Source organism: Mustelus asterias, chromosome 7 (assembly GCF_964213995.1).
Source record: "Mustelus asterias chromosome 7, sMusAst1.hap1.1, whole genome shotgun sequence".
Classification (NCBI taxonomy): domain Eukaryota; kingdom Metazoa; phylum Chordata; class Chondrichthyes; order Carcharhiniformes; family Triakidae; genus Mustelus; species Mustelus asterias.
The window spans coordinates 104,012,507-104,026,907 of NC_135807.1; the positions used below are offsets into that span (position 1 = coordinate 104,012,507).

The 14,401-nt window shown below is 42.5% G+C and overlaps 1 protein-coding gene across 2 annotated transcripts in view; it reads left to right on the plus strand.

Annotated features, from left to right (window-relative positions):
* itga9 (integrin, alpha 9) overlaps positions 1 to 14,401 on the plus strand; it is a 493,651-nt gene that overhangs the window by 49,355 nt on the left and 429,895 nt on the right. For both annotated transcript variants that reach the window (XM_078216645.1, XM_078216646.1), the window contains exons 4-5: positions 5,939 to 6,062; positions 10,131 to 10,198. In XM_078216645.1, the coding sequence (XP_078072771.1) occupies positions 5,939 to 6,062; positions 10,131 to 10,198 (192 nt within the window). The remainder of the gene's footprint in view (positions 1 to 5,938; positions 6,063 to 10,130; positions 10,199 to 14,401) is intronic.

The following is a 14,401-nucleotide window of genomic DNA, read 5'->3' on the forward strand; positions in this document are numbered from 1 at the left end:
ATTATTTCTACCAAAATGCATCACTTCGCATTTATCTGGATTGAACTCCATCTGCCATTTCTTTGCCCAAATTTCCAGCCTATCTATATCCTTCTGTAGCTTCTGACAATGCTCCTCACTATCTGCAAGTCCTGCCAATTTTGTGTCGTCCGCAAACTTACTGATCACCCCAGTTACACCTTCTTCCAGATCATTTATATAAATCACAAACAGCAGAGGTCCCAATACAGAGCCCTACGGAACACCACTAGTCACAGGCCTCCAGCCGGAAAAAGACCCTTCCACTACCACCCTCTGTCTTCTGTGACCAAGACAGTTCTCCACCCATCTAGCCACCTCCCCCTTTATTCCATGAGATCCAACCTTTTTCACCAGCCTACCATGATGGACTTTGTCAAACGCTTTACTAAAGTCCATATAGACGACATCCACGACCCTTCCCTCATCAACCATTCTGGTCACTTCTTCAAAAAACTCCACCAGGTTAGTGAGGCATGACCTCCCTCACACAAAACCATGCTGACTATCGTTAATGAGTTTATTCCTTTCTAAATGCGCATTGATGCGCATTGATTCCTTTCTAAATGCCCAGTGATCATAATGCCATTAGTTTCAACCTGATCATGGATAAGCCTGGTCCTCAGGCTGAAGTTCTGAACTGGAAAAAGGCCAAATTTGATGAAATGAGAAGGGATCTGGGAAGTGTGGATTGGCACAGGCTGTTCTCTGGTAAGGATGTAAATGGAAAGTGGGAGGCCTTCAAAGGAGAAATTCTGAGAGTGCAGAGTTTGTATGTTCCTGTCAGGATTAAAGGCAAAGTAAATAGGAATAAGGAACCTTGGTTCTCGAGGGAGATTTTAACACTGATTAAGAGGAAGAGAGAGTTGCATGAAATGTACAGGCAGCAAGGAACAGATCAGATGCTCGAGGAGTATAAAAAGTGCAAGAAGCTACTTAAGAGGGAAATCAGGAGGGCTAAAAGAAGACATGAGGTTGCTTTGGCAGACAGAGTGAAGGAAAATCCAAAGAGCTTCTATAGGTATGTTAGGAGCAAAAGGATAGTGAGGGATGAAATTGGTCCTCTTGAAGACCAGAGTGGTAGACTGTGTATGGAACCAAAAGAGATGGGGGAGATACTAAATGGTTTTTTTGCATCCGTATTTACTGAGGAAACGGGCATGGAGTCTACGGAAATAGGGCAAACGGGTAGGGAGGTCATGGAACCTTTACAGATTAAAGGGTGCTTGCTGTCTTGAGGCAAATCAGAGTGGATAAATCCCCAGGACCGGACAGGGTATTCCCATGGACCTTGAGGGAAGCTAGTGTTGAACTTGCAGGGGCCCTGGCAGACATATTTAAAATGTCAGTATCCACGGGGGAGGTGCCGGATGATTGGAAGGTGACTCATGTTGTTCCGTTGTTTAAAAAAAGTTCCAAAAGAAATCCGGGAAATTATAGGCCAGTAAGTTTGACGTCGGTGGTGGGCAAGTTATTGGAAGGTGTGATAAGGGATAGGATTTCCGAATATTTGGATAGACAGGGACTTATTAGGGAGAGTCATCGTGGCTTTGTGCGTGGTAGGTCATGTTTGACCAATCTATTCGAGTTTTTTGAGGAGGTTACCAGGAAAGTGGATGAAGGGAAGGCGGTGGATGTTGTCTACCTGGATTTCAGCAAGGCCTTTGACAAGGTCCCTCATGGGAGGTTAGTTAGGAAGGTTCAGTCGCTGGGTATACATGGGGAGGTAGTAAATTGGATCAGACACTGGCTCAGTGGAAGAAGCCAGAGAGTGGTTGTGGAGGATTGCTTCTCTGAGTGGAGGCCTGTGACTAGTGGTGTTGGGTGTATTGTTGTTTGTCATCTATATCAATGATCTAGATGATAATGTGGTAAATTGGATCAGCAAATTTGCTGATGATACAAAGATTGGAGGTGTAGTGGACAGTGAGGAAGGTTTTCAAAGCTTGCAGAGGGATTTGGACCAACTAGAAAAATGGGCTGAAAAATGGCAAATGGAATTTAACGCAGACAAGTGTGAGATATTGCACATTGGAAGGACGAACCAAAGTAGAACGTACAGGGTAAATGGTAGGACTCTGAAGAGTGCGGTTGAACAGAGGGATCTGGGAATACAGGTACAGAATTCCATAAAAGTGACGTCACAGGTGGATGGGGTCGTAAAGAGTGCCTTTGGTACATTGGCCTTTATAAATCGGAGTATCGAGTATAAAAGTTGGAGTGTTATGGTAAGGTTGTATAAGGCACTGGTGAGGCCGAATTTAGACTATTGTGTACAGTTTTGGTCACCTAGTTACAGGAAGGATGTAAATAAGGTTGAAAGAGTGCAGAGAAGGTTCACAAGGATGTTGCCGGGACTTGAGAAGCTGAGTTACAGAAAGAGATTGAATAGGTTGGGACTTTATTCCCTGGAGCGTAGAAGAATGAGGGGAGATTTGATAGAGGTGTACAAGATTTTGATGGGTATAGATAGAGTGAACGCAAGCAGGCTTTTTCCACTGAGGATAGGGGAGAAAAAAACCAGAGGGCATGGGTTAAGGGTGAAAGGAGAAAAGTTTAAAGGGAATATTAGGGGGGGCTTCTTCACGCAGAGAGTGGTGGGAGTGTGGAATGAGCTGCCGGATAAAGTGGTAAATGCGGGGTCACTTTTAACATTTAAGAAAAACTTTGACGGGTTCATGGATGAGAGGGGTGTGGAGGGATATGGTCCAAGTGCAGGTCAGTGGGACTAGGCAAAAAATGGTTCGGCACAGACAAGAAGGGCCAAAAGGCCTGTTTCTGAGCTGTAATTTTCTATGGTTCTATGGTTCTAACTCAACCCAGGTATTCAACTGTAAAAAATTGTTTATTGTGACAGAAGTATGACGTTGGCCATTCAAACAATGCCACTGAACTATTAATTATTCACAAACTTTCACTCATTTTATAGAAGTAGAGGGGTGATTTTGAGCTCCATCTATGGGAATGACAGCGTGTGCTCAAAATTTGGAGAGTGCAATGCACGCCGGTGAGTTTCTGAGTTCCAATCTTCCCAGCCCCTCACCTGAAACACACTGCGGAACCGCAGAATGCTCATTTTCATACATTAGCATGTCATTAGTGAGCACTCTGTTTGGATATTGAGCTGACGTGACATCACATCAGCGCCATTTGCAACAGCTCTACAGAAGTGTGAACCTGGTGCCCTTCCCAGGTGTGAGGCTAATTTTGGTGGCAGAGCAGGGTCAACAAGATCATGAGAGGCGAAAAATCGGGTGTGAATACGATTTTTCGCCTCCTATCCTATCTTACTGGCCCGCCATGCTGGTCGATCGACGTGGCGAGCTAGCAAGATCCCGCTCATTATTTATAAACTTCCTGATTGGGGCAAAATGTCTCATAACAAACAACTGAAGTGCAATAACTGTTCTTGCAGAGGCACATATGCTGGTTATTCTTTACCAGCAACATGTGGCAAAAAACAATAAGGTAAATGTCCAAAAATCTATATTTTTCTTTCGTGTTGTTGATTGAAGTGTTAGGTTGGACACCAAGAATGACCTTGCTCATCTTCAAATAGTGCTACAGGATCTTTCACATCCACAATCCATCAGCAGGCTTATTGTCACATTGACTGTGAGCATTGTTTCAATTGATAGATTTATGAGTGGTTGATGGACTTTTGTGCAAGTTTCATGTTTTGTAAGAGGTTTTTGAATGGCTGTTTATTTTATCACTTTCATGAGCACTTCCTGTAATGTTACAGAGTTAACAAACTCAGACACTGCAGGACAGGAGGTGGGATCATGATGCCATGAAATGCCTGACTCACAATTCCTGACTCAAAGATGAAAATCTCGGCATACATAGAGCATTCCCATTGTAATTCATTTCCAATGGTAAATGTTGACATCAAATTTGTGACCAAAGCTTGTGACACCATGAAATTAAAAATAGAAAATGCTGGAAAAACTCAGCAGGATTGGCAGCATTTGTGGAGAGAGAAACAGGGTTAATGTTTGGGTTCAATATGCTTTCTTCGGAACTGAAGAGAAACATGATGGGTTTGTGCTGTTGAAAAGTGGGGAAGGGTCAGGTCGAGCAACAAGAAAGGTCAGAGATAGGTTAGAAGGTGGAAGAGATTGGTCCAAGCAGGTGTCAAATATTATTATTGGCTATCCCTCGCTAATGAGGGTGATTTTCTGACTCCATGAGTCAGAAAATGACTGATTCAGGATCCATGGGATGTTATGGCCTGTAGAGCATTTGTTGTCACATGGGATGTTAGGTCATTATGTTCGGATCATGACATCTTCTTTGCGTTGCTCTCTTCTTCTCTTCATTTTCTTATTGCTGGGTGTCAAAATGCTGGGAACCTTCGCACAGACTCTGCTGTCATCTGGTTTGGCCCAAGAGGATGGTCTCCCAGGAGTTGATGTCAATGTTGCATTTCTTCATGTTGGCTTTCAGCACATCCTTGAAGTGCCTCTTCTGTCCTCTGGTGCATCTGCCCTGACTCTGCTGGGAGAAAAAAACCTGCTTTGAAAGTCATTCGAAATTTTCAACCTAACGAAGCTGATGGAAGATAATCATAGCCTCGATGCTTGTGAGAGGACACTGATGTTGTATGTCTGTCCTCCTACTTAATATATAAGATTATCTGCAGGCAGCATTGATGGTGTGACTCCAGTGCTTTGAGGTACATCAATTTTCAACCTGGCAGAGTAAAGAAGGGATTGTTTGGTAAACCATGAGCTTGGTTTCAGTTTTGATGTCACAAACTTCAAACACATGCTTCCTCAGGGAGCCAAATACATTGGCGATTCCCTGGAGCTGAGACCACCCCAACCTTGGTCATTGAACTCTAATACGCAGATGAAGTGTTAATAGCAGAGTAAAGGATAGCGCTATCTGAAAGTAAAACATGAGAACAAGAAACGGACTGACAATAGGGGAAAAAAATACAAAATAACGGATAGATTTCATGGTTTAAAGTTGCTGAACTCAGTGAATCCTGAAAGCTGTAAAGTGCCTGATCAGAAGGTGAGGTGTTGTCCCTTAAGCTTACATCTGGTTTTACTGGAACAGGAAATTTCGTGTGGAATACGTACAATTTTTTTAGAAGATATTTTGTTTTTAATTACTAATAATCATTTCATCTTTCTGTTTCCATTAATATTGATTTATATTTTCTGAGGCCTTGAATAAGAAGGTTAAACAGGAAGTTGCTAGTTCAAACAGATATGGACTTGACTGCTGACATGATGTGGTTTGTGTGGATCTCCAGATACGTGTAGGTGCACGTGTTGCAGATTTTCTGACACAAATCACAAATATTAGAACAGAAACAGTTCATACGCACACAACATGGATGTTGGTCTCCCCACACTGTTTGTATTTTACAACTCCTGACAGAGGGCTTTGCAGGGAATTTCCACAAGAAGCACTCCTGATCGATTACAGCAACTTCACAAGGAGATGAGTGGAAATTCTAGATAGACTCGTGAATGGAATCACTGCTGAAATTACAGTGGCTGATCAGGAGAACATGCAAGGAAATTCCAGGTGCACCAGTACCTGCTGAGAGCATGTACTGGGAATCTGGGGCTGGAAGTTAGTACTTTGCAAATGAATGAAGCTTAGTGCTGGGAGTTCTGATTTGTAACATCAAACCTATTCTTTGTGCTGAGATCGTTTCACTTGCTTGTGTCTTTGCTCAGGGACCGTTTCCATGTATCTATACAGGACGGCAAAGGTATGTGGTGAATTCATGGCACGATAGAGACCAAAGTATCCAATTGTTGATGCAATTGTTGGTCAAAAAGAGTGACCAGTAATTGAGAGCAGAAGGAAGGTTTCTGTACAGGAAGTGCACATCATCTGCATTGTTTTTCACAATATGTAGATCACACAGTTACTTCTGCATGTCACTTGATTTTAGGCATGTGCACATCGTTGGAAGAATATACACTATCAGTCAGAACACATCCTGCCTCATGGAGCCTGCTACATCATTCCACCTAATTTATCCAGAAGGACTAAAGAACTTCTCCCCTGCTACCAAGGTAAAGTACTTGCTATATTATCACTAAATGAGAGGCTAATCTAGACATTGGGATTAGAAAAATTGGCATATTTTGCAGTAATTCTCCACACACATGTTCTTTAGTCACCAGTTGCTTCTTTGGCGTTTCAGCTGGGCGTGAGCTGTGGGGAAGGAATAGTGATTACTGATTTTTTTTAAAAACCGTCTAATCCCGGTTTCAAAAGATGGAGAGTTAAGTTCCATTGTTTGGGGATTGGTGCCTGTCTGAATGGACCCGTTTCATATATGATGGGATCAAAACCATTTGCTATCCATTCAAATAGTATTTCAATCTAAAAGTGAACTGCATGCTCTGAAAATCTCTCATAATAATAGATGCTATATAAAAGAGCTATTTATGTACTTATACAAAACAGATATACACGCTCTTTGTGACATCATGACTTGATAGTAAACATCTGCAATGATAATATCACAGGACAAAATGTCTGCTCTGAGCTACATTAAACTAGTACCAGTAAACGTACAGGTACCCCCATCTCCCCTCTGTCTCCAACCTGTGGCACCACATCCTTGGACCTGGACAACATAATCTTAAGTGCAGGTATATTTTGATTCATTGAAAAATGGCATTTATCATGCTGCTGTATGTTGGTGAATTAGAATACTCGAGATTGTTATTTATTGGCAACCTGAAATTTATGTAAATTGATGGGAGCAGAGATATAAACTTCTAAAAGTGGACCTCACACTCCATGAATGGCCAATGAGAACGAAAGCTTGACCATTCCTGCTTGATAACTGTGATCATGATTGTAGGACACTTCAACACATGGCACATTACTTTTCAAATCAAAACCATTTCTAAAACTATTTAACAGAATATATTATGCTTTAAAGAGGTGGTCCACCTGGTTTATTTAATGAATTCACCCACTAAAATTAGTTCATATTGGTTAAACTCTCAGTGACATTGAAGGGTTGATGAAGGGAAGTTGCTAAGCTTGATGACATGAGGGACCTGCTTAACCTTCAAACAACTGAATTAAAAGGGTACTTCATAACAACTAAATTGATGATGTAGGGCTGAGTGTTGGGATGGTTTTGAACCAGACATTCTGGTTTTTGAACCAGATGGACTAGTAGACATACTGACTGAAAATCAGACAGGAAACCCTACCATTATTATAAATAAAATTAGTCTGCAGTAAACTTTCCAATGGGGAAAATTTAAATTGCTTTGAAGAGGTCAGCTACAATGCCTTAATGCTTTGCCAGCATGGTTGTCAATCAGAGAACACTCCAGAATAATAACAAAGTTAAGCCAGAGTTCCCAACCTATACCTGTGTGTCGCATATGGACCCCTTCTGCAATTTCTGGCAGCCAATCCTTGAAGCCCTGGCAACCCAATCTGATAGCACTTATATTTCCTGTTCATGAACATTTCCTCTTTGAACTTACAGTCCAAAGATGTGCGGGTTAGGTTGATTGGCCATGCTAAAAATTGCCCCTTAGTGTCCTGGGATGCGTGGATTAGCGGGTAAAATATGTAGGGATATGGGGGTAGGGCCTGGGTGGGATTGTGGTCAGTGCAGACTCGATGGGCCGAATGGCCTCTTTCTGTACTGTAGGGTTTCTATGATTCTATGATTCGTGGACTTGGAGTTTAGAAAGACTCCTCTTCATACTGTTACATCATTGGTGGATATACCTGGAGTTGGAACACCAAGGGCGGAATTTTCCCATTTTCAGCAGAGTGGCACAGTGGGTGGGAAAGATGGCATTGATTCTCTGCCTTCTTGTTTGGCTGATAGTCGGAAGAAAAAGTGAAGGGAAGGGTCCCACGACACAACACTGACAGGGAGGGCTCTCTGGTTTTTACAGATTATCCCCTCCACTTAGCCACCCCATTTAACATCGGGATTCTTGTTACATCAGTGGCAGGGAGTGGGGACAATTGTCTTCTGCCTTTATGTTGGTTTGAAACGCGATGTGGGTCTCTCATGGAATTTTTCGCTCTTATCGCTGATCTTGCCCGACAAAACAGGAGTGGAAATTCCACCACCCCCCAAGCCTCCCAAACCTTGTTTGTATCAGTAACTTTGAATGTAAGGAGGCTTCACTGAGTGACACTCTATGCTACGTATTGTGTGGCACTTGAAGAAAATATTTTTACACCCCTGTGTTAAGTGCAATATTTTAGAATGTTTCCTGTTTCTGTGGAGCTAAGTGGTTTTCCCAGTGTATTTCCACAAGTTGATATTTTCTTCTAGAGAGTTTCACAGCCAATGCACTTTCACCCAGCTGCTAATTGTACTATTTCCCTTCACAAAAACTTGCAGATCAGAGGCTAAAATGATGCTGACATTTGCTGAATCACCAGTATTTCAATTTCTATCTCAGTGTGAGACTTCAGTGGTTTTGGGAAGTCTGAGAGGTTCAAAGCTGAGGCACCATGGGCACAACTTTACGTCGAGAGCATAGGTTCCGCTGCCAGGGATGAATGTGGGGTTGGGAAGGTTGATTCCACTTTGACAGGCAGTGGGACCCAGGGCCACGTTTTGGCAGTGGCAACCAAATAAGGCCAGTGGCTAATTAAGGACAGCAGCCACCCCAAGGACTGCCAGTCAATCAAACATCCGACAATAATCTCTCCCTCAATGTCAACAAAACGAAGGAGATTGTCATCAACTTCAGGAAGCGTAAAGGAGAACATGCCCCTGTCTACACCAACGGGTACGAAGTAGAAAGGGTCGAGAGCTTCAAGGTTTTAGGTATCCAGATCACCAACAACCTGTCCTGGTCCCCCATGCCGACACTATAGTTAAGAAAGCCCACCAACGCCTCTACTTTCTCAGACGACTAAGGAAATTTGGCATGTCAGCTACGACTCTCACCAACTTTTACAGCTGCACCATAGAAAGCATTCTTTCTGGTTGTATCACAGCTTGGTATGGCTCCTGCTCTGCCCAAGACTGCAAGAAACTACAAAAGGTTGTGAATTTAGCCCAATCCATCATGCAGACCAGCCTCCCACCCATTGACTCTGTCTACACTGCCCGCTGCCTCGGCAAAACAGCCAACATAATTAAGGACCCCATGCAGCCCGGACATTCTCTCTTCCAGCTTCTTCCGTCAGGAAAAAGATACAAAAGTCTGGGCTCACGTACCAACCAAGTCAAGAACAGCTTCTTCCCTGCTGCTGTCAGACTTTTGAATGGACTTACCTTGCATTAAGTTGATCTTTCTCTACATCCTAGCTATGTTTGTAACACTACATTCTGCACTCTCTCGTTTCCTTCTCTATGAACAGTATGCTCTGTCTGTATAGCGTGCAAGAAACAATACTTTTCACTGTATGTTAATACATGTGACAATAATAAATCAAATCAAAACATCCAGCAGCTCAGTAAACATAGCAGTTCCACAAGGAGCAGTGGTGACTACTGGGGCTGCAGGATGTGCGCCAAGTCAAGTTAGTGTGGTCTGTGGAAAGTGGGGACAGTCAGGCAGGCAGCTATCGGAGTGAGTGGGACACTCCGAGTAGTTGCTGCTGTTGCATTTGGGTGGCCATTGCTGTTGAATTGCCCCTCTGTGACCAAGGGGAATTTGAAAAGGAGGAAATTTCCTTCCCACTCTGCAGTCTGTTAGGAGATTGCCAGGTTTCACTGAACAGTCACACCACTGGATGGAAGATTCTCAAATGCTGGTAAAATGTCACTGGGGGGAACAGGAAGAGGCCCTTAACCGGCCACATAAAGGCTGAACTGGGCTCTGGGTGGGTGGGCTGTCTGCCACTTTCTCACCGCTGGCAGAATGGTATGACAATGGGAGGATGATGGGCATTCTGCTCTTGGCCTTTTTGTGCCATTGTGCCACCCTTTCCACCTCCCAGCTGCTCCCCAAAAGGCTGGTAAAATTCAGACCCCCATTCTTACTGCCCTTAATGCAGGCTTTTTCTTTAAGGGCCACGTGATGTACACTATCAGCAATTGAACAATTTCAAATGCAGAATTATCAATAGCGTTGACTCCCAAGTTTCTGGTAAAAATTTTCACTAATAAATTGTGAATGCTTTTTGTGCAGAGTACAAGAAGAAGTATGGTGAGGAACATGGCTCCTGCCAGGCTGGAATAGCAGGCCATTTTGTTGAGGTAAATAATCAATCTTTTTGCTTTGCTGAGATCTTGTGGAATATTGTACAGTGTCTAAACTATTGCAATCTGGACACCTTCTTCATACTGTAGGACTTGGGTGTTCACTCCCATTCGGATTAATAGCATGAAAATTGGATTAATTTCCAATTAATCAGTGAGAGACACTGAGCTCAGACACTTAGCCCAGATTTGAAAAGTGGTTTGGGGTCATTGCACAAAACTGATGGACTGCTATTGGCTATTGTGACAAATGGAAGCAATGTTGGTGCAGTAGTCAGACCTCCATTAGAGACTTGCTTTAAGGATCAGAGCAGAGTAGGGAAACTTTCAAACCTTAATTGAGTGAGATGCTACAAGTTTGGTTAGAACAGATGGAGAGTAAGGCATTGAGCTCATCATGTTGCATCCTTGCAAACTGGAAAATTGGGACCAAAAAATAGTTGAGGGCACGAGACACTGCATCAGGAAAGAGCGTGGTGATTTTTCTGCTTTTATCTGGCTCATTGCTAACACTGGGACCCAGGTTTCTGCTCCTTGGTCAGGTATGCAGAGACAGGAGAATTCCCTGGCTCTCTGCGCTTTAAAAAGGGCTGCCTGAAGTTGGAATTTTCATTTGTGTGGGTGTAGGGTGGGGTGGGGGAACCCTCCAGCATTCATCCACCCCTCGCACACTCCCCATGATCCTCCATGCCAACCTATACTATATCATGTCCACCACTCCTGGCCCCTCAGACATTCTATTTCCATATCCTCATGTCCCTTTATAGGCCCGATGTCAACCCATGCCCCCACCCTTTGGAAAATTCCAGCTTTAGAGTTTCACAATCCTAGCCTATCAGTTGCTTTTTTACCAGTTGCCTTTAGTTGTTTCTGTAAACCGAGCATGCACGAACCCAGGCCTATCTCCTGTCATGCCTCTCTAAAAGAGGAAATGCCATACTTGGGGGCAGGACTTAGAATTTCTGGCCATATCTAGGATTTTCGCCACAATGGAGAGCCTTTCCCTTGTAGTGAAAATCTAGCCTGGAATTGGAAAGTTAATTCAAAGTGACTGAAGTGGAAAAAGTGATTAACCCCTATCTTGTTAAATGGAAAGATACAATACAAAGCAACATTTTATCAACAACAGCATGCACCCTAATTGCTTAAGATATACTTTCTAAGCAATTGCTGTAATGTACATTCTCTAGAGTAATACAGACTCTGATCTTACACACACTATGTGGCTTCCTTTCTAACAGTAATTTTATAAATGTGTTTTTTGGGGCAGTTCCCCAATATATATGTATTAGAATATCAAGATTGGTGGAAAATTCACCAGTCTTTAAACCTGCAATATCTCTGCTAACCTGATCTGCTGTGAAGTAGGATTTCATTCAATACTGAATAACTCTCGATCATCTGGTGTGGCCAGTGTTTGATTGAAGTATGAAATGGCAAAGAAAGGATGCCAAATTGATCTGTTTTTATTATTTAAATCTTCCACTTAGAAACTTTTTCTTGTTTTCCAGTAAGTTCTCATGGTTAATTGTTTAAAAATAAATTAGTGTAAAATCCTAATTGATGGTGAGAATTTTAAAATTGGTACTACATGTTGCTATATTGGTAGCTTGGTCAGAATCTTTACACTACATTTACAACTAAATGCCTGAAACAGAATCAAAAGGTGAAAGTCTTGAGCAAAATGTGGTTCTTTTGGCTCTTCCTTCCACCTAAAAGACCACCTCCTCGCAGGATTTTAGTTGGGTTAACCATTTTGAACACTGAAAATCATTTGCTGCTTTTAAAATGCACACATGCTTCACATCAAATATCAGCTGCAGAGAGTGACACTTTGTGGCTTTAAAATAGTCTGACTTAAGAAATTCTTAATTCTTGATTTCTTCGACTAAACTGTGCAACGAGAAATGTATTTTACATTTTTCTCTGAGTTCTTACAGTAGCTCTCTGAGTGGTGCTTGCTGAGCTGCTGGGAGGGGGCATTCTCTTTTTGTTCTTGTCTGTGAGCTATCGACCACATTCTCACTTTCTATCTGGGACATCATTGCCACATAACCTTACAAAAAACATCTGTATGCCAGAACCATCCCTGAGCAGCTCCACTACAAGCTTTTCCCTCATGTGCATTTTCTACATACTGTTGATTAATAAATGCTATTTTTAAAAAGAAAACCACATCCTATGAGATATTGGGCATTCTGACCTGCTTTAGTGCTGTATTCAAATTGGGTGTTCTGAAGAAGGGTTATTGTATAAATGTGAAAATGTTTTACACAGAAGGTGGTGGTTGCCTGGAACCCGCTGCAGGGGGAGGTAGTGGAAGCAGACACGATAGTGACTTTTAAGAGGCGTCTTGACAAATACATGAATAGGATGGGAATAGAGGGATACGGTCCCCGGAAGGGTAGAGGGTTTTAGTTCAGTTGGGCAGCATGGTTGGTGCAGGCTTGGAGGGCCGAAGGGCCTGTTCCTGTGATGTAATTTTCTTTGTTCTTTGTTTTACTGGGAGTCCTTTTTTGCTCAAGGTATTCTCTCATGTTACATAAAGAATTCTGACATTTTTTGTGAAAAGATCGACTGAATTCTAGCATGTAGACTCAGTTGAATCTTCACTCCATCCCTTTTCCTGGCGCATAAACCCAATGGAATTCACGTGCATGCAAATTAAATTAAAACAGGCATGCAACTTCTGCTATATTTCTGACTACTTGTGCTGTTTGGATGCTGGTGATACCCATTGAGCCCCAGAATCTGGTATCCCTAAAGACTCGGAGAGACCCCTGGGTGGGAATGGAAGTCTTTGAAAAAGAGACACCTGCTCTTACTATTACTGTGCATAGGCTCAAGGATCACACTCCAAACTCCACATGGCCTATATTTCCAGAGAGCTCAGCAGCTGCCTATTCCTTTTGATGACTTGCCATTCGCAAATTTTGATTTGGTTGTAACTGTGAGCTCATTTTGAACATTGTGAGGACCTTAATGAGTGACCTTGACACTGCATTAAGATGTTGCTCAGCAACCTTTCCTCAAGACTAATAGAACTGACTGTTGATAATGGATGTTGTGAAAGCCAGTCCACTGGGTTGAGCTTCCCTGGCTGGCACTCAACATGGAGCCTTATACTCTTGTCGTTTGGTATTGAATACTCCATTCAAATGGGTGGCTAGCTCAGTGGATTGTTGAACAAGCTGACTGGTGGTCAATGATCGGTATTACTTTGAATTCGTTTCCATACAAGCAGAGATAAAATGCAAGATACCCCATGTGAGTAAGAGCGCTTCTCTGTTTGCGAATAACCTTGCTTGACAGACGTTAGCAATCTGCTTACCATTGCAATGATTGAAGTATTTATTGCCTGCATTGTCTTTCCGCATGAGAACTACACCTAAGCCAATGGGGCTTGCATCCACGACTAGCTGGGCGGTTTTCTCAGGGTCAAAATAGGCACTTGTGCAACTTGCTGACAGTTGTTGTTTGACCTGGTGTACAACCTGTCTGTGTCCACTCCCACTTGGTGGCCTTTGTCTGATTGCATAAGGGGGGGAAGATGTCATCGCGAGGTTAGGAATGATGTGACGTTAATGAATTCTAGCAGATTCCAGACTTCTTGCATTTTTGTAGGATCTGCAATGTTTGCAATAACTTCAAATTTTTGTAGGTCAGGTGACATTCCTTCATTGCTGAACCCATGACTGAAGAATTTGATTCTGCTTTCATTGAACAAGCACATGGTGAGGTTACATTCTGAGAGACATTGTAGGTCTGTCATTTTCAGTGTAACCTAGATGAGAATATCGTCATGATGTTCAGGGTGTCTTCAAGTTCCTGAATTGCAGACTGTAACCTGTGCAGAAATACTGCAGCTGCTGAATTAACCTCAAAACAGTCTAATGTGAATGGAGAATATGCCTCTGCTTCTGCAAGTTTGATTTGTTGTTGAGTTACATTGAGGTCAAGTTTACTAAAGTTTTTTAGTTCATTTATTATTGTCAAAATTAGGCTTACATTAACACTGCAATGAAGTCACTGTGAAAATCCCCGAGTGTTTAGCATCTTTTACCTTGACTATGATATCATTGATTGCTGGTGTCAAGTGTCTTTCCTGTTGTATGGCTTTGCTTGATGAATGCAGATTCTAATCGGGTTCTTATTCTTGGGTTTCTTGATGACTTGTATGGGCAAGACCCATAGTCAGGT